Consider the following 21,150-nt stretch of genomic DNA (forward strand, 5'->3'; position numbering starts at 1 on the left):
TCCCATGTCTTCTGTCTAAAATATCATTCATAATATATTTTTTTATCAACTCTATGCATAATACTCTAACTTCCTTTATAATACACATTAACCCCGAATTTAAACAAATATATCACATTTAACACCTATTTTTTAATAATTTTTTTTCTGAATCTTTATTTTCGGCCAGATTCCGGCGTTGACTTTTTTTTTTTTTGATTTTTTCTTTTTTTTTCTTAGGAAAAAAATTATTTTAATTAATATTACTGTCTTGGCTGCTAAATTACTGTCTCAGACAGTAATATTACTGTTTAGGACAGTATGAATATTATTTTCTCGAACAGTAATATTACTAATATTATTGCATGAGACTTTAATATTAACAGTCGAAGACAACAAAATTGCAGGTAAAGACGATAAAATTAATTAATACCGGCCGTAAAATTATTGTCTCAGTTAAATTACTGTTGGAGACATTAATTTAGCACTCAAGACAGTAATATTAATTAAAATATTTTTTTTAAGAAAAAAAAAGTCTATTAATAGTTCAATTACTATCTCCGATAATTAAATTATTGTTGGAGATAGTAACTTAGCAGCCAAGACAGTAATATTAATTAAAATAATTTTTTTAAGAAAAAAAAAATCAATAAACAGTTAAATTACTCTCTCCAACAGTTAAATGACTGCTGGAGACAGTAATTTAGCAGACAAGACAGTAATATTAATGAAAATATTTTTTTTAAGAAAAAACAAAATAAAAAAGTCAACGCCGGAGACCGGCGGTCTCTGGTGGTGGCGGGTCAAAATTGGGGTGTAAATCATGAAATTGGAGTTGAATTGACTTTCAATGAATTGGGGGTAATTTTGGTATATATAAAAAAGTTTTTCTTATTTGCAAATAAGTTTGAATGAACTGGAAATATTCGAAAGAGAAAAAAGTTGGATGTCCATTTTTTAATTAAGTGCCTTTGTCATGGGCCTCCATTAACCCTATTATTATTAGGGTAAATCATAAAGAAAGCTCTGAACTTAGATTAAATTACGAAAAACACCTCCACCTATTCGAAATTATCAAAGTTCCCCGACGTTTGTTTCCGTCTTACACCGGCCCTTTATGGTGAATTTCCACATAATCATTTTGAGTCGTGGAATCTTTTTTGCTACTTTTCTAAAGACAAAAATTACCTCTAAGGGGGATCTTTACACGGAATCTTTATTCTTCTTAAATAACACTTTAACACTTTTTAGCTTTTTTTTTTTTAATAAACTTTTTAGTATTACAGTTACCTGTTTGAAAGTAATTTTTATCTTTTAGAAGTAGCATAAAGAAATGACACGTCGACGACGGTAGAATTAGCATTTGTTGGGGCAATACTCCATGGAATCAAAAAGATTATGTGAAAAATTACACCTTAAGGAGGTCGGTGTAAGCCAGAAACAAACGTCGGGGGGAATTTTGAAAATCTATGAATAGGTGAGAGTGTTATTCGTAATTTAGCCAAGTTCAGGGTTTTTTTTTTGGTAATTTACTGTTATTATAATGGGGTCATTAGCAATAACCCCTCATATAGATAAAAAAATTGTGCTATGTCCATACCATAATTCTTTTTTTGTAATAACCCCCTAGAATATGTATTCCCAATATTGCCCTTGCAGCAATTATCATGATTTGTAACACCCAACCATAATTTTCAAAATCCCTAATAATATGGGCGCCTAAATTCATATTCATTAGCATTAATATCTGCTTTTGTAACACCCAACTATAATTTTCGAAATACCTAATAATATGGAGCCTAGCTAATTCCCCATTAATTAGCATTAATATATGTTTTTCTATCAAAACTGCTTACATATTTAATAATAAAAAAAATCAAATTACATAAAATTCATTAAAGAAGACGCACGAAAGTGAAAACTCCCCAAATCGAAAATTCTTTGCTTCGGAATTAACTACAATCACATACCAAAAAATCGAAAACATTTGGTACGTACTATGTCATACATCCATCACCTCCTACTAATCATATACAGTCTCTGGTTTTGATTTGAAGTAGTCACATTCAAATCTCGATGTAGGCATTAACAAAACAATGCGAATATGATTGTTATATGACTAGGTTGTGTATAACAGTGTAATCAACATACTGTAGAAGTATAATTAATAAGATAACAGTAAGAATATGACTATTATGTGATTGTGCTTTGTAAGAAAGTGTAATTAACAAGATATTGGGAATTAACATACAGTAGATGTATTCTTAACAAAACAGCGAGAATGTGACTATTATGTGACTATGGTTTGTATAACAATTACTGAACAGGATAGTGGAAATATGACTACTCTGTCAAATATGACTACTATCTATAATCTTGTAATTCAATTGTCGCACTCCAAAAAAAATTGAAACGTATATATTGGTATTCGGCGGTGAGAGAAGGGAAATCTCCATGTAGAAATCACGCATCCGACGGAGGGCGGCGACGAGGTAGGGGAGGCGCCGCCGCCAATTGTACCAGGCGTCGATGTGGTGGTGTTGGACGAGGGGTTGACGATCTCCAACATCGGCGGAGGAGGGCCTCCTACAACGGGTTTCGGCTGGCGGCGTTTGAGGGATATTGTTGACTTCAGCGGCGGTGATTTACAGATCTGAAGAAGAAAAAAAACTGTGATACAGAGAGCGAGAGAATTTAAGACAGAGATGCCCAAGAGTGAAACAAAATTGTATCACCTTAACAACCTAACACATATGGGCACTTGAGTCTTATTATATGTGGTAAGGGGGTCTAACTAATTTAGATTGAAATTTGGGTTATGAGAAAAGTCTTTAAAGTCAATTGAGTTTGATTCAAAATATTTTCTAAAGGAGGGGTATTGCATATTTCCACTATTATTATTAGGTATATTTATTTATATGTGGACAAGTCAAAGTATCATGATTTTATTTCGATATATATATATATATATATATATATATATATATATATATATATATATATATATATATATATATATATATATATATATATATATATATAAATTCAGAAATATTATTTTGGGGTTGGTTTTACAGAATATTAATTTCTAATATATTTTGTAACTTTAAAATCCAGGAAATGAAATAAATATGAAATATCTTCTAACTTTTAGCGATGATTGATTATAAACAGTAGGGCATACTGCATACAACTTTAGCATGATTGACTATAACAGTAGGGCATACAACTTGTAGCATGAATGCAATATATCATACAAATTTGATATTTTCTGGTAAAAGGTGATGGGTATATATATATATATATATATATATATATATATATATATATATATATATATATATATATATATATATAGGTGTGTGTATGTGTGTATTTGGATCCAATATAAATATCTCCAAATTAATTATTAATTATATCAAAGGGTTGAGTCGAGTTATCAATTATTACTATATTTTGGAGGTTTGAGAGTGGGATGAATCATGCTTCAATTGTGACAGGTTTATCTGATTTGGAAGGATAATCGTCGGGCATAACCCAGTGTGTGGTTTTTAACTGTTTCGTAGGTTGTTTCGTAGGTTAACAAGCAGATCTCTACTCTTGTTGGTGAAAATACTCTCGCCCAATCGACATTTGAACAGCAACGAGTGATCACATTCTTCCGACTACCTTAGACACGTAACAGTAATCTTTGTTATTCTTTACCATTTCGGACTCAAAGACTCTTAGGTTGCCCAATCGAAATTTGAGCAGCATTATTATATTGTTTGTTTGTGTGTGTTTGTGTGTGTTGAATGCAGTATGCGATTATGGTATACGTCTTTTAATGCTCTACTACTAACTATATTTTTAAGATAACTAGTAGCGTCGAAGATCCTACATTATCAAAGTCGAATGTAAGTGTGTGCATTTCTTACCATCAATTGGTTAAATGTTAGGGTAAATTACAATTACCCTCCGAGGTATAGTCAAATTAATTACAAGAAAAACCCTCTTGCTTGGATAATTACAACTACTCCCCTCAAGTATAAATGCTTTTACACGTCCACCCTTGCGATTTCAAATTTAGTGGAATTTTCGAGATTATATGGATTATTATCACTTTTGTACCCGTTTTATCCTATTCGAACTCCACATTTTGAAGCAACATGATCATAATATGTGGTTTTAAGCTTGTATATATCAGATTGTGGTGCATTAGAAACTGTATTTTTATCCAAAACGAATACAAACTAGAGCACATTTCACGAAATCTAGATGATTATGTTGAATTTGATCTCATAAGGGTGGAGGTGTAAGAAAAAAATCATAGTTGAGAAATAGATGTAATTATCCAAAAAGAAGGGCTTTTTTCGTAAATTACCATACCTTGGGACGATATGCACATTTAATTAGCAATTGTAATTTTCATGATAGATAATTGGCAAAGGTCCTAAAATGCCAAATTGTAATCTAAATAAGAAATCCAAAAGATGGGTGGGATATTTTGCTTGCTATGGATAAGGCCTAAGGGAGAAGGGGAGGGGTGGGCGCGGGCATTTGACCCATGCCTAATTCATTCGCACATGTTCACGCGCCACATGCGCACATGCTCTTCACCCTCTGCCAAATTCATGCGCACATGCTCTTCTTCCTCTTTTTATTTTTTCTTTTCCTTTTCTATTTGGTTGGTACTTCACGTGTTTTTTTCTCTTTTTCTTTTGGGATAATATGCTAGAGGTCCCTAATTGGAAATATAATTAGATGTGGAATACAACTTAATAATTTTTTATGAACTAAATCCTTTTTAGAAAAATAAATTTGAGTCACATCCTCAATATTTCTTTTATCCATAATTTACCCTTAACTTAAATCCATAAATTCTAAAGTCACGTTTCTCTCAGATTTATTTTTCTTTTTTCTTCTCTCTCGCAATCTCGCTCTCTCTCTCTCTCTCTCTTTCTCAGATTTATTTTTCTTTTTTCTTCTCTGTCGCAATCTCGCTCTCTCTGTCTGTCTCTCGCAATCTTTTTTTCTCTCTCGCAATCTCGCTCTCTCGCTGTCTCTTTCTCTCTCTCTCTCTCTCTCTCTCTCTCTCTCTCTCTCTCTCTCTCTCTCTCTCTCTCTCTCTCTCTCTCTCTCTCTCTCTCTCTCTCTCTCTCTCTCTCTCTCTCTCTCTCTCTCTCTCTCTCTCTCTCTCTCTCTCTCTCAATCTTTATCTCTCTATTTTCCGATATCGCTATCTCTCTCTGGCGGTGGTTATGCGGTGGAGACGGCGGCAATAAGCGGATGATTGTAGATGCAAGGAGACGGCGGCTATGGTGGTGTAAGGTCAGATCTATGGTGGAAGGCGCGACGACGGTGTTGGGCATGGATGATGGTGTCATGGTGGCGCTCGGTGATGGTGGTGGATGGTGGTGGTGGAGAAGCGGATCTAGGGTTTGGTGGGGGAAATTTAAAAAAAATCGATTTGGATGTCTATGGGTGTCTATGGTTCTGGCAGCTAGGGTTTGTAGGAGGAGTTAGGGTTTCAAGATCTCTAAGGGTTTCAAGATGTCTATGGCTGACTACGGATTACTACGGTTTCTTATGGGTTTCTGTAGATGTCTACGACCGAAAAAATTAAAAAAAAATCATAATTTTCAATTTATGTATAAAACAAGGGGAAAAAATAGATTTTTTAAATAATGAAAAAATACGGAGAAAAAAAAAACGTGTTTCACGTAAAAATTAAAAACAAAATGCTAGATGCAAACTTAAAAATGTTAAATAATACCATAGTTCATCATAATATATTTACAATTTGATGAAGTTTCGAATTTGTGAGTGGAGGGGAATTTTTGGAATAAATTTAATAAAGGATGTGAAGCAAATTTTAGTTAGACTTGTCATTTAGTTCTAATAAGGTTTGTCACCAGGGGCTTATATCTTAAAGACCCATTTTCTTTTTCTCTTTTGTCTTTCTTTATCTTTCAATTTCAGTTGGCTTATTACTCTAGAGCGATGCTATTTCCACCTCTAAAGTATCTCAATTCACCACCTAAGATTATACAATGTCATAAATACCACTCAAATTTATAATACACCACTCTTCCTTACATTCACTTAATTATTCTAAGTTATTTCTATTTTATTTCTATCAACTTCTTGGCCTAATTAAAAAAAATAATCTTTCGCGATAAAGTCGACTGAGTAGAATTATCTCTTAACCTAGCCATGTTGGGCTCTTTAACCATTGTTATAGCTCACCATATGTATTCCATGCCCCCTTATCCATATCTAGCTACTGACTATGGTACACAACTGTCGTTGTTCACACATCACATGTGGATTGGTGGATTTCTCATAATCGGTGCTGCTGCGCATGCAGCTATTTTTTATTTTTATTTTTATTTTTAATTTTTTTAATTTTTTTTAAATTTTTTTGCAATGAAATATATATTACAAAATATTTAAACTTTCATATCATATTAGCTACGAATTATGTAAATTATTTTTAGGAAATAAAATTATATTAATCCAAACTGGTCAATTTTGGAGGAAGTTCAAGATCTTCCGTACAAGTAATCTTAATTTATTTTTCAAAAAACGTGAATTTCTGCTCTTTTTGACCTTCGAAAATGTTTTTCTCTGACGAAAGTATTATACACTTATGGTGGAGAGGGTGAAATTTTGAGTGAAAATGGTGGGGTTTTTTTATAAATATTTTAATTAGTTTAGTGTTAGATAGTTTATAAATTTGTAAAAAAATATAGGTGAAGAAGAAAGGAGTAAAATGATAAATATATTTAATTTGGTTGTGAAATATGATATTTTGAGGGTGGAAATAGCATGTCTCTTACTTTATTATTTTGTTTTTCTTTTCCTTTTCCATTTTTTCTTTTAAAAAACCTAAAATCAAAATAAAATTTTATTTTTATATATATATTTTATAATTTCAAATATTTAACATTTATTATTATTTTTATTAGTATATTATTATTATTCCATTAATATTGGGGAATGCTACTTCCCACACTAAAATGTACTAAATCTCACACATAAATTAAAAAAAAATCTCTCTCTACTCAAATACTCTCTAACTTCTCTCTAAATAATTTTATCCAAGTAAATCAAAATCCATTATTTTTTTACGTGAATAATCATAAAATGTTTTTTTTTTAATATTTATTCAATTTCATTAAGTATTTTTAATTATTCAAATTCATATCAATTCGAATATTTTGCTCAAATTCCAACTTTATTTTAGTTTGAACATTAAAATATTTTCGTCAAATTCGAACTTGGAATGCTAGGGATGTTTTTAGTCTGTGGTTTTGTGAAAAAATTAGGGAAAAAAAGTAAGGATGGAAAGGAGAAGAGAAGTTTTGGAGAGAGAAATATTTTTAATTATGTGCATGATTTGGTAAAAATAGTGAGGGATTTAGCATTTCAGATTAATATTACTATTCTAAATTAATATAATAAAATCAAACACTCTTATAATCAAATAATTACTACAATCACGTGTTTTTGTTGTGCTTTGCCCACACATGAGCGATTAAATCTTTCTGAAGAGCACGATTTGCTTCTTTAGATCGTATTATGCGACGACGCATTATTATATTCATTTATCGATATGTCACTTGTTCTCGGATTCAATTCTAGCTCAGTATTTGTATCATAAATAATAGCACGAGCCATACGAGACGTGGTGGAGTTGTTGTCATCGCCATCTGAATCAACATCAACGTATTCATCTCGTTCATCTTCCACTAGTATAATACCTATAAGTTTCACTTTTTTTATTCGAGAACTATATTATTATTATAATAATAATAATTATTATAATAATAATAATAATAATAATAATAATAATAATAATAATAATAATAATAATAATAATAATAATAATATTAATAATAATAAATGGTGAGAGTAGGCGTGATGAAAAATGTAATGAAAAAGTCCAAACAATAGTAGAATATGCAATACCCCTTATTTGGTAATTATATCGAACTAGGTACCCAAATCTCAAAAATAATTTGGTAAACCCCCCTCAAGGCTTGTGAATTGACGTAATTACCCTTAAACGTTATCTCTTTCCATTCACTTTGCCCAGAAATCTCGCCTTCAAACGGTAACTCTCATAATATCTTCTCTTCTCTTTGCCACTATCACAACTTGTCCACCACCGCCCCCAAGACACCGGTGAAACCGATCCCTCGTCGCGTTGGTGGAATCGGGGGTAGATATATAATTACGATGGAGAGAACCCGGAACTTCGGGTTCGTCTAGTACAACACGAACATTTAAATAAAAAAATCCTACAAATGCGTAAACTCATCCATTTCGATAGTTACTGCTTTCAAACTGATCGCAACATTCATTTGTTAAAGGCAGACTCTGCCTCCGGGGGCTTCTCTCGTTTACATAAATACCGGCCTCAATAAATATTGCAGAATAATATTCGGTGGATCTACAATGTCAGTATAACCAGAGCAGTTTATCTGGTGTTTTTTTTTTTCTTTTCTTGTTTGTCATAACCTGTACTTATAACTTATATAATGGGAACTGTATTATAAAATAAAATCAGACAAGGGTCAACTCATTTTCTTTGAGAAGAGAATTTCGTAACGCGACCAACTCTTCTCCAGCACCGCATATGAACGCCGAGGCTTGTCTGCCAGACAGAGTCGCTCCCTCCATGCTGTCTATGTAATCCTATCAAAACCCAATAGAAAAAAATTAATAATTTAATTGTTTTTTATCCAAATCGAATTATTGCCGTTTTATTTGGGTTATAAGTATAAATCGGAAGGCGGAGTGTGACGGACCTGTTTAGTGTATGAACCAGCGAGGAAGAAGTTTTTTATCGGAGTTTTCTGGTCGGGTCTGAAAGGGTCTTTACCAGGTCCTTCACGGTATAAAGACTGTCCGATTTTCACAACTGACGACCATGTTACTTCCAAACCTTGGGAAGATGGAAACAGCACCAAAACCTAATAACAACAACATCAACACGTACGATTAGCCAAATAATAAACACAAAAAAATGTTTACGAGTCTACTACCATTGCATGAAACACAAATAAGTTGCATAATATTATTCTTAAAAGGGTAAATTACAACCACCCCTGAGGTATGGTCAATTTACGAAAAAACCCCTCTTCTTTGAATAATTACATCTACCCCCTCAACTATGAGTTTTTCTTACACCTCCACCCTTATGGTGTCAAATTCAACATAATCATCTAGATTTTGTGAAACGTGCTCTAGTTTGTACTCGTTTTGTGTAAAAATACAGTTTCTGATGCACCACAATTTGCTATATACAAGCCAAAAAACACAAATTATGATCATCTTGCTTCAAAATGTGGAGTTCAAATGGGATAAAACGGGTACAAAAGTGATAATAATCCATATAATCTCGAAGATTCTACTAAATTTGAAACCGCCAGGGTGGACGTGTAAAAAAATTTATAGTTGAGGGGTGGTTGTAATTACCCAAACAGGAGGGGAGTTTTCGTAATTTGACCATACCTCAGGGGTGGTTGTAATTTACCCTTCTTAAAACGTAAATTTTGTACTAGGAAGGAGTTGGCAAGTGATTACACTAGAAACTTTAACCAAAATGTAAAATAATACATCGACTAATTAAACCAGAGAGCAGCTTCCCAAAGAAAGTAACAAGTTAAACGAACCTGTTTTGTAACTCTCTTGATAATTTCATCGTTTAGTAGAGGCATGTAAGGATCCCCAGGTGTAAGTACACATCTGTAAATATCCAACAAATAATAAACATCGAGCAGAAAAACATCATCATCCTAGAAAAAAAATTGTTTATAATCATAGCATTTCTTACTGAAGCAACGAGCCTTGTCCCTCAATGTAATAATCCGCTGGTGATGTGAGCGCCAGGTCAGCAAAACAAGAGAAATCTGCATCCGGAGTGTAAAGTAGATTATCAAGTCCCGATGCTTGCCTCAATTGCCTGAAAAATCTCAGAGTTAAAAAAATTTGGTGGGAAAGAAGAATATTCTGCGCTGCAAAAAGAATCAAAGTATAACTATAGTAAAAGGTTAATAATGCTGACCGTGAACGTTCTAAGTCTTTTAGCTCTGTAACCCAGCCATTGTATCGAAGCTGCACAGTGACAACTGGTACTCCTACCAGTTTATAGATGTTATCGAAGAATTGCGACTCTCTCCAATCTTGTGGGAGTAATCTTTTAATTCCGGGTACATCACATGCTGCAATTAAAAATTAGAGAACATGAGATTATCTTACTGTATAGTAAAGGAGAAAATATAAAGGCGAGGTTAATTGCAAACCTGCCACATAAGCATCGGCTTTTACTGTTTTCTTTTCAGTAGCCTGAACGAAGGAGAAACCATTTGTTAGTCTGCATGGCTAGCCCACAATTTTCATAGATAAAGATACATAAGATATTATAAAATATGGAAACCAGCCTTAGAGAAATAGCCTTAAAAAGGTCTTGCAAATGAATTAAAAGAAAACATCATTTTGCAATTCAGGTTTATTTTCGTACTGGAAGGAGAAGAAGATCAGTTTTTTTTTTCCTCGTATAATACTAAATAATACATGTAAACAAAACCTCCACAAAATATATTTTACTTTAATCCTATTCTCATTTTCCAAACACAAAAAGTATCAGAGATAGAGTTGACCTTCTGCAATCTAATCTACAAGTGAGTGCCACTAATGGAGAGAAAAAAATATATAAGATATTAATCCACTACTCGTAGCATGTAACAATTCTTAATGAGATATAATTGTATGTAAATTCAATTAACGAATTGTGAAAAATGTACAGCAAACATGGATAGCCAGCAATTAAGGATGAATGCACGTATATAAATGCTCAGTAGTAAGAGGTGTCCAGTTTTTGCCCTTCAAAACAATTCACCTCATAAATGGAGGAAGTTATGCTATCTCCAAATATACCTATGATTGTTGAATATTTAAATAAGCTGAAGTTTGCTACTTAAATTCGTAAATTAGTTAAATCAGTTAGTACAAGGTAAAATTTTGAATAAAAACGAATGTACCTTGGACATTGCAAGCCCCGTTACATACACACCTCCATCGGCAGATCTATCGTAAAGAACTTCTCTGCATCCCCACCGCAAATGGAACCTTCAGCCGCAAACAAGCTCAAGAAATTTTACTGGCGGACCAAAACTAAAAAGTTTTTTTTTTTTTGGTAATAGTAAAAAAGAGTTTGATAATATGAGTAAAATATATTGTTTTTACCTGCCTCCCCTGTCTGTTATATACTTTCTGATGGGACCACTCAAATAAACATCTGGAGAGCCCTTTAGCATTCGAAGTAGGGAAGCTTCGGTTTTAGTAGCAAAGAGTGAAAATATAGTAAGCATACAGCGTGCACTAATATTATCACAGTCGATGAATCCTAGTGCATAAGCAACGGGGTCCCACATTCTCTGTATGCTCTTGCGTGTCCCGCCTTTGGACATGAACCACTCAGAGAAGCTTATCTGTAGTAAATAGATAGCTAAGTGATTACCAAAAACGAAGATATGAGACAATATATATATGTATGTATATATATATATATATATATATATATATATATATATATATATATATATATATATATATATATATATATATAAACTCTGGCATGAAAATGCATGGCAATGAATTTGAGCAATATCAATATATCACATAGTTTGTCAACCATGAAATGTTAAAAGCCTACATGTGTTCCAGTAATCCTGGAGTGAGAAGGTGAAGTTCCTCCAATCATTATTCTAGTAGCATTTTTTAAAAATAAAAGTGGGGCTAACGCACGAGGCTCTGCTTGCTGATATCATCACACAATCGGGCTATAGAATGCTATTTTTTTAACTTTATATCTGCCGTTTTCATACTATAAGACTCTCTCTTTAGGACTCTTATTCTCTATTCATAAGATTTTACTGCGCCCCTATGCTTCCAATCCTGACTTATATATCTTATTCATACACTTGCGAAAAGGAAAGAAATAGAGAATTGGAAAGAACACAAACATTATCAAGATCTCGTATGTTCTGCATTGCTCCATCTGGATCGACAAGTGCCCTTACGACTGGACTAAGGGCGAGAGCCACTGCATTTCTTGCTTTGTCGTAAGTCTGCAAATTCAGAGTGGGAAAAATTTTAGAAAATGTCATCGAATAAATAGATGTAGACAGATTTCTTTAACTTGCATGACAAGAATAATATAGAGAGGGTGAACCTTTCTCTGATAGTTTACTTCATAAAAAGGACCAAACTATCATCATGTAGTAACCAATAAGCAATAACATTGGAACAAACATTTTAACACAATTGATATATGTGGACGTGAACTTGATAAATTAATATAGTATCTCCTTTTAAAAAAGAAGTGGACTTTGGGAAGTAAAAAATGTAAAGAAAAGAAAACGGCAAAAGAAAGAAAAGAATAATACAAACAAAAACCTATTTACATGACTGGATAGTAAATTTAGAAAAGCCATTTTTCTAACTTTCACTGGTCTCGGCCAATGACTTTCGAGTTAAGAACTATAGAGAACAAATGAGATCCCCAGATCCCTTGTTGGCTCTCATAAACCTCCATACATAATTATGTTGTGCCGGAAAACACTCTGTTTATGATTGTCATGCAATCGGAGAATAAACCCATGCACAAGATTACCATGATTTACCAAGATGAAGGACCAATTGATTTGAACTAAACAATAAATTCTGACCAAAAGCATTTTATTTCTAGTTAGTGAATTCGAGACCAGGTAGTTAAATTTACTTGCCCAGACATGCACCAATGCTACGACATAGATGCTCATGAAATGAGGCATTCTCCGAGTAAAAACTTCTGATGTACAAACGGAAAGTATATATACGTTTTAGCACCAAACGGAAAGTTCTGTATGACAATATAAGCTCGACTAAACAGCAAGGTGAAAGGACAAAAAATCCCGAAACTGCATCTCCATACACGTCAAAAGAATGATATATTAGGAAAATGAAGTTGCTTGCACAAAAATACTAATCAGGAAACAGCAGAAATGTGCAGGACCAAATAAATACATATATGAACAGAATATATAGTACCCCGAGTTGATTCGTCGTCAAAAATGCGCGCATTCCATGTATTGGTGCTCCAATTGGGAACCGAAAATCAAGTTCTGCAAGTAGAAACACACTTGATTACATGTTCCTTAAAACTACACATGCCAATGGACCATTTACTGGGAAAATACAGACAGGTTAATTTTGTAATAAGTATTCATCATACCGCCAATATCACCCCCTTTGTTGACAAAAGTGTGAGTGTGATCCTTGACAAGAAGATTCTTTTCAGCACCTACCTGTGTCAAGCAATATAGAAAAGTTAATCGGAGATCATTTACAGTAAATAATGACATCCATCAATCTGCATAAAGTACTGAAATGCGGGTGAATTATAAGAAAGCATATTATAGCTTAAACTTCAATTTCAGCCATCCTGAATCATAATCAATTAAGCCCCGACACTAATCTATCGATAGGATGGTTTTGCTTGAGATAGGCATAATTAGTATCTAACTTAGCTTGTTTGGCATTCAAATGAACATCAAAAAGCAGATTATAGCTTAGACTTCAATTTGGCCATCCTTAAGTATAATCAACTAATCCTGACGCCAATCTATCGATAGGATAGTTTTGCCGGAGATAGACATAATTAGTATCCAATTTGGCTTCTTTGGCCTTCAAATGAACATAAGAAAACAGATTACTGTTTAAAATTCAATTTCGCCCTTCATTATGAATAATCAATTAATCTCAGATATCAATCTATCGATATGATAGTTTTGCTTGAGATAGGCATAATTAGTATCTAATTTAGATTGTTTGGCTTTCAAATGAACATAAGAAAGCATGTTATAGCTTAAAATTCAATTTCGGCTATCATTAAGAATAATCAATTAATCTCTGATACCAATCAATCGATAGGATAGTTTTGCTTGAGATAAGCATGATTACTATCTAATTTAGCTTGTTTCGCCTACAAATTGAGTGCTCGTGTAGAAGGAACAAGTCAACTCTACCTTTTTCATCAAGCGGAAGAGATTATTGTAGCAACCAAAGAAAACATGCAATCCCATTTCAATGTGGTTTCCCTGTTTGTCTACAAACGAACCCACTTTTCCACCAACAAAAGACTTTGAATCATATATATCCACCTGCAAACAAGAAAGCACAAAATCCGTATTCTAATTAGGAAAGCAAAGAAACTAAAAATGCAACTTAAAATCGTTCTTCAAACATCTTAAAATCAATCCGGCAATTACATTTCATAAAACAAAGTGCAAACTCACTTCTCGTTTCCCACTAACTAGTAGAAAGCGTAGTAATTAAACAAAGAGCAGTTGTTAGGTCATCAAAGTAATTAAGTTTATTTTTTCTCGTCGCATTTTAAAATGACAACCTCGTGGCCTTGATCCAAAAGCTCGACTGCAGTGGACATGCCAGCAAGTCCAGCTCCGATAATGGCTACTTTGAGCTTGGGCCCACGATAATGTTCTGGTTCTGGTGGAAACAAACCCTTTGGAGCTGCAAGGCAAATAAATCTATATTTATTACCAGAAACAGAAAATTCTTACACAAAGAAATTTAAAATATATATATATATATATATATATATATATATATATATATATATATATATATATATAAATTAAAAAATTAAAAAAATTAAAAAATTGAAAATTTGAAAAAAAAAACATTCATAACAGTTCAAATTAGGATCACTTTTTAGCATGAAAATTGAAAATTGAAAATTGAAAACTGAAACATGACCGAAAATCATTCAGAAAAACAACAAAACAGGAAGCAAAGCAGCACATAAGAAAATTGATTCAATCGCCAAAATCGATAAACAAGTGCTCACTCACCAATTCGGAAAAAAAAAAAAAAAAAAAAAAAAAAAAAAAAAAGGAAACATAAAATTGAACAAATAAAGTGAAATTGAAATAACTGGGAAGCGAATTTTGAATTGGTCATACCGTTGTTTCTCATGTCGGAAACATTCGAGTCCAGAGAATCCAAATCAGAACGAACTGTGAACCGGCGAGTCCTCTTGAACCGGTTAGCGCAGAAGCCGAAATTAGGTCGGTTTCCATTACCGAGAAAGCAAAGCGAAGCAGAAGAAGCAACAGCAGCAGCGGCGGCGGCAGCCATGCAATTCTTCTGTTAGTATGCGCGTGAAGTTCAAACACGGAAAAATCAGAAGAATCAACAGTGATGAAGAAGAGAAATAGGGGTAGGGGTGGGGGTGGGGGTAGGGGGTAGGGGGTAGGGGGTGGGTGGATTAGGCAAATTGGGTATCTAGAGAGAGAAGATGCCGGAGAGTTAAATTTGTCTGTACGTTTAACAGAAAAGGATTTAGCAGCTGTGTTTGCTGGTTTGTATCTATATGTAGTGTGTGTATTGTGTGTATTGTGTGTGTGTAGTTTCGAAATTTGCAATGGCGTCCCTGAAAGTTGGTACCCGCTTCGGGTGCTTGTACGTTTTGCTTAAAAACATGTACGTTTCTATCCTGTCAGCTTTTCCGTTAAATGGCCGTTTACTTGGAATAGCAGCCAACTAAATGCTGACACGTCAACGATTAATGGATAGTGCAACGCCATAATGAACCTTCCAATTGCTTCTATTTCCTCTTTGTGTGGAATCGAACAGATCGGATCGAATTTAATGTTTTCGATAAATTTTAAGATTTTTTGGAAATGAAAATTTAATTTCTTTTGCGATTCATTTTGGAGGGTTTTCGACATTTTAGGAATTTTTTTTTAAATCATAGCAACTTGCATACTTAAAGATTTTAAAGAGGTTCAAATAACTTTAGAAATTGAAATGAGTTGCATAAATAAAGTATATAATATCGGTCATTCGCGAGGAACACTTATTGAGACTACATGTATAGGTTGCGGTCTACACATCTCAAGCAGTGTTATAAATATTAATCGTGCTGACAGATGTATATCGGTCACCTAGATGGTGTCGGACGTAAATCTACAATTTTTGTGTGACGATTTGTGGCGGTGTGTGGCTGATTATTGAGAAAGATCAAATTGATATAGTCAAACTTCTAGCAATAACTCGGAAAAAATATTCATTATTCTTTCAGCCACCACCAAGTCACCAATCAGCCCCTGTACAAAAGGAAAAGTAGAAAGAACCTCCCAACTTACTAATTCAAAACAAATCACAACCGACCGAAGACTTCTACAGATTGAGGCAGCATAATTTTGAATGCGGAAGATTTGCATTTTATTTTTATTTTACAAGAATCTTTAATATATTATGATCTTGTTATTGTTAAACTTTTGTCATGTAATTAGAATATATAAATGACGGGGACATAATCATGTTTAAGTAAGTTTTTATATATGTTTTGAGTATTAACAAATAATATTTAACAATATATTACACTAAATTTAAAAAGAAATTAGTATATTTTTAATTTATCTTCGATTAATCATCGTCTCGCAAATTTATCGTGTGACAGTCCCTAAACGCCATAGGCAAACCCTGAATCATTTGGTTGGTGGGTGAGAATTTAGAGAAAAAAATGAACTACACGTTCATGCGGGCAGTGGGCAACGTCTCCGATTTATTTTATTTTATTTTTTGGATATGATTTTGGATAACCAACAATAAATTAAGTGAATTTGAATATGTAGCAAATAAAGCCCACTATTTTGAAGAACATCAATTATGGGTGTTAACAACTATTGATGACTTTCTCAAAAAAAAATATAATAATCACGTAATGGCAATTCTGTATATTCAGTCAAATGCTATGGGTATTCTAGTCTTTTAATAATTTAACAGATGATGTAACGGAGTAGAGTTCTATGAAGTTTTGGGGAATTAGTGAAAAGTGTTCGTTAGTTGAAGGGCGTAAATGCAATTTTCCAGTTTGTTGGGGGTGACGCCATAAGGGGGCCGGGCGGTTCGGTGCACCGTGCACGCACACTTAGGATGTCAAGAAAATAATATTAAAATATTCATTATAAAAAGTTGTGTTGTTGTCGCCATAACCACCACTACCCAACAATATAGTGCTTAGTTTGCCAATTTTCACAAAGTTTTAGAATGGATGATTCACTTTTAAAAGTTTTAAAAATATTTAGTGAGAAGTCCCTCATAAGAAAAAATAAAGTTCATTTTAGTTTCGATTAAAGTTTTCACATTTATATTTTCGTTTGAGCTAAGTTATCCGTGTGCTCTGTAAATTAGGGTTTTGCCAATTCGCCCTTCCAAGTTTCGTGCACGCTCTATCGATTTGATACAGACTGATTTGATACATAAATCGAATTACTTGACCAGAAGCGGTCTAATCAAAGGATATTTGAAATGAAATACGCGAGCTTACTTTCAGAAGGAATGACTTCAAAGAAGTTCCATTAGGTGTGGAATAACAACGAGCCGAGGGGACTCCTATAACTAAAAGATTTCTCGTGACCTATAATCAGATAGTTCGCATATATGATAAGAATAAGGAAAGAAGGAAGTCGATCCTAGAGGATATTGTTACTATTCATGAACGGAGTTGGACAAGGTAATAGAGTCTTACAAGAAAATTAAGTATCTCGACGTTCTAGGGTAAGAAGTTTACTACATCAATATATGAGCGGATAATTGTCTTCTCACTGAAGCGACGGAGTGTATATATATTAGATTGGAATCTCAAAAGTCGAAAGTCGAAAGTCGAAACTCTCAAAATTCAAAGTGAAATTTATTATTCCATAATTGGAAGTTTTTGTGACCTGAATCGGCGAAATTTGTTATTTCTTTCAATTTTCACTAGTAGTAGGGTATGTGATTCAATTAAAATTTTCATTTACCGAGTCATTTGAATATATAATTGCTTAAACATGATGTATTTACCTTACCTTATCATTGAAATATGATTAGATTGTCTTAATTCTTGATAAAAAGTTCTGAATATTATATAATCACTTGTTACACTGTTGATTTACGCATAATAACACACACTCATGTATATGTGTGCTCTTAGTGGATAATTAATTATGTAAATTTGATATTTAAATCACATAGTGTATTTAACCACGTGCAGAATCTCATTAACCGATGTCTAATACCATTAAATTTTGTAAAAAAAATAAAAGGAAAATATAAAAGACCAAGTCTGAAGTTAATTAATTTCCAGAGATTTTTTTGGGGTACTTGAAACAAATCAAAATGACTATATGTAGCATATATTTTTTTTCAACGCTTGGCTAATTTTCCACCGCACAACAAATTTATCACCCTATATATAAATTCCATTTCTAACTTTAAGTTTATTGCAAATATACAAATACAAAAAATAAAAAATAAAAAATAAAAAATAAAAAATAAAAATGAGCCAAGAGCAACTTTCCAAGAATGCTATTGAAGAAGAAACAAAGAAAGTCAATTTATCAAATGAGAGTGCTGGTTTTATTTTACAGAGTAACAAATCCCATATCCTAGCTAACCAGACAGAACCCATTGGTCTCCAGGTAATTTAAATTATTTCGTTTTTTTACACGTCCACCATTATGGTTTCAAATTTAGTGAAATCTTCGAGATTATATAGAATATTATCACTACCCGTTTTATCCCATTTGAACTCCACATTTTGAAGCAAGATGATCATAATATGTATTTTTTTTGGCTTGTATATATCAGATTGTGGTGCATCAGAAACTGTATTTTTACACAAAACGAGTACAAACTAGAGCACATTCCACGAAATCTAGATGATTAAGAAAAAATCATAGTTGAGGGGTAGATGTAATTATGCATACAAGAGGGGGTTTTTCGTAAATTGACCATACCTCAGGGGTTGATTGTAATTTACCCTTATTAGTTATATAGAGATATATAATGTAAATTATGAATTTGATGAAGGTGCTGAAACAAGAGAGCCAATCATTAAGTGGTCCACTTGGTTCGCATCGTGGGGAAATCACCATCGGCGAAGCACTTGAAGCTACTGCTCTTACGGCGGGGCACCGGCCTGTTGACTACAGCGATGCCGCCGCCATACAGGCGGCGGAGGTCAGGGCAACCGGCCGGACCAATATTGTCCCTGGCGGCGTTGCGGCCGCTGCTCAATCTGCCGCCACTCGCAATGCTCGTCTGCCAAGAGACGAGGATAAGACAAAGCTTGGAGAAATTCTTTCGGTCAGTCACACTCGGCCTCTTATAAAATGCACTTCGCCCCTTATAAATTTTCCAAATTTGCACCCCCCAAAAAAAAAAAAATTAAAATACGAGACGTCCCCTTTAAAATATTGTTCAAGTTGCACTTTAAATGGGCATCCTGCATAAAAAAAACATTTGAAAGGGGTAATAATGCAATTTTTTTTCAAGGGGTAATGTGCAACAAAAACATGACTCAATAGTGTTGAATAATCCATCGAAATTTGGCTATCAGGACAACGTGCAACAAAAATAACATTTTGAAGGGGGACACTATCAACTTTTTTTTAATTTTGAGGGGGGAGTGCATATATTGAAAATTTATAGGAGGTGAAGTGCAATTTTCCCTAATAATAATACATCGAAATTGTATATTAATAGTTGTTAAAGTCTTATATCTACTAAAAAACATTAGTTACAAATATTTTCTTGAAGTATTATTACATATTTGTATGGGACTTGACAAATATATATAATATGTATAGTTTGTTAAAAGAAAGTTAACATGAAAATGATATTTACAATTTATCATTTAATTAATTACATTTTTTTTCAATTATAATTTACAAATTGTATCCTATTAACACTATTAGAGTTCTATTGATTTTAATTTGTATATTTGTGATTTTTGAAAAAAATATATTAATATATTTGCAGGACGCAAGTTCAAAGCTGCCGTCAGACAAACCGGTGACCCGCCGAGACGCAGAGGGAGTGATAGGCGCCGAGTTGAGAAACGATCCCAACCTTTGCACCCGCCCCGGAGGTGTCGCCGCCTCTGTTGCTGCAGCTGCAAGACTTAACCAGTCTAACTCTCTTTCTAATAATAATAATACCAATAATAACAACAACCAAATAAATAATTAATAATCAAGTATTTTTTTTACATCTCCGGTGGAGCAAAAATATATTTAATTTATTCTATGCTTACACCGGATTGAAAAATACACGAGTATATTATCGTAATTTATTCATCCATATATTCATATACATTCATATTGGTATGTGAAGATGAATGAAAAAAAAAATAGCATACATTTTAAGAATAAATGAATTGAATGTTTTAGAAAATTGATGGTGTATACATCAAAAGTTCTTTAATATAATAGTGAGTATAGTTTTTATTATATAGGATACAAGTTTGGTTTTTTTCTTCTCCTTTTTTTTTTTTTTTTTTTTTTTTATAATTTTATATAGTTTGTTGAAATTTGTATTGTACAACTTATCTATATTTTCTAAGTTGTTTTTGTAGCTTAATGTATAGTTGAGCAAGAAATTGTTGTTCTCTCAATTGTTAATACAATATATATGTTGAGACATTTATCTTTTTCTTTAAAAACTTAAAAAATCGATCATCTAGCTATAAAAATATATTAATACATAGCTCATTTTCTTCATTTTGTATAGAATCTTCTATATTGATGTTCTGTGACTCCATAATGTTTTCTCTTCAATATAAAAAGACTCCATATGTTTTCTCTTGCAAATTTTTGTAGGATTCGAGCGTTTTGGGTGTTTTGTGATTGTGTGTTTTTATTTTAGTAAGGGTATAATAGTCTTTTAATAATTCACTTTGGTGGAAAATTAGTTTTGGTCTTCAACACCTAAGGAATCTTTTTTTCTTGAAAAGTTGAATCGTCACCGGTTCGAGATCAACATTAGCAATCCAAGCTATGGTTAGACAAACTCTCATGCATCACAAACAATTGGAATCATTACAGTGTATAACAAGTCGCAAACGAGTATAAAAGTGCACGACATAAGACTAAACTATGAAAGCTTTACGTGAAAGAAATTTCAAGGGTTTGGCTAGGGGTACGGTGGATTTGGTAGGGCAACCGTACCAAACCATTTGAATCATTACCACTATTGCAATTTCGGTGTTATGAAATTCATTACCATTGCCCTACCAAAAATTTCAGTATACCGAAATTCATTATCAACTCTCTCATCTTAGTCTTATCAAAA

At 33.1% G+C, this 21,150-nt stretch overlaps 2 protein-coding genes across 2 annotated transcripts; one reads left to right on the forward strand and one right to left on the reverse strand.

Moving 5' to 3' along the window:
- Nucleotides 1–8,271: 8,271 nt before the first annotated feature.
- LOC105964808 (zeta-carotene desaturase, chloroplastic/chromoplastic) lies at nt 8,272–15,517 on the reverse strand. The gene is made up of 14 exons (XM_088814764.1): nt 14,994–15,517; nt 14,417–14,541; nt 14,037–14,171; nt 13,244–13,316; nt 13,060–13,133; nt 11,994–12,098; nt 11,215–11,459; nt 11,010–11,097; nt 10,272–10,314; nt 10,034–10,190; nt 9,803–9,931; nt 9,642–9,714; nt 8,775–8,939; nt 8,272–8,661 (listed from the first exon to the last, which is right to left on the reverse strand). Exons 1-14 carry the CDS (start codon nt 15,166–15,168, stop codon nt 8,530–8,532), a joined length of 1,719 nt encoding a protein of 572 aa, XP_088670890.1. The 5' UTR covers nt 15,169–15,517; the 3' UTR covers nt 8,272–8,529.
- Nucleotides 15,518–18,298: 2,781 nt separating this feature from the next.
- LOC105964815 (Seed maturation protein) lies at nt 18,299–20,501 on the forward strand. The gene is made up of 3 exons (XM_012989320.2): nt 18,299–18,497; nt 18,889–19,164; nt 19,840–20,501. The coding sequence occupies exons 1-3, from the start codon at nt 18,357–18,359 to the stop codon at nt 20,047–20,049; spliced, it is 627 nt and encodes a 208-aa protein (XP_012844774.2). The 5' UTR covers nt 18,299–18,356; the 3' UTR covers nt 20,050–20,501.
- Nucleotides 20,502–21,150: the final 649 nt, after the last annotated feature.

Source organism: Erythranthe guttata, chromosome 14 (assembly GCF_056151865.1).
Source record: "Erythranthe guttata isolate IM_541 chromosome 14, IM_541, whole genome shotgun sequence".
In the NCBI taxonomy this organism is placed as follows: Eukaryota; Viridiplantae; Streptophyta; class Magnoliopsida; order Lamiales; family Phrymaceae; genus Erythranthe; species Erythranthe guttata.

Excerpts from the sequence above, each read along its gene's own strand:
- LOC105964808 (XM_088814764.1), bottom strand. The coding sequence starts at position 15,168 with ATGGCTGCCGCCGCCGCTGCTGCTGTTGCTTCTTCTGCTTCGCTTTGC. Across the intron at positions 13,134-13,243 it reads CAAAGGGGGTGATATTGGCG|AACTTGATTTTCGGTTCCCA; the intron begins GTATGATGAATA and ends TTCTACTTGCAG. Across the intron at positions 9,715-9,802 it reads GGACAAGGCTCGTTGCTTCA|ATGTGTACTTACACCTGGGG; the intron begins GTAAGAAATGCT and ends GGATATTTACAG.
- LOC105964815 (XM_012989320.2), top strand. The coding sequence starts at position 18,357 with ATGAGCCAAGAGCAACTTTCCAAGAATGCTATTGAAGAAGAAACAAAG. Across the intron at positions 18,498-18,888 it reads CAGAACCCATTGGTCTCCAG|GTGCTGAAACAAGAGAGCCA; the intron begins GTAATTTAAATT and ends AATTTGATGAAG. Across the intron at positions 19,165-19,839 it reads AGCTTGGAGAAATTCTTTCG|GACGCAAGTTCAAAGCTGCC; the intron begins GTCAGTCACACT and ends ATATATTTGCAG.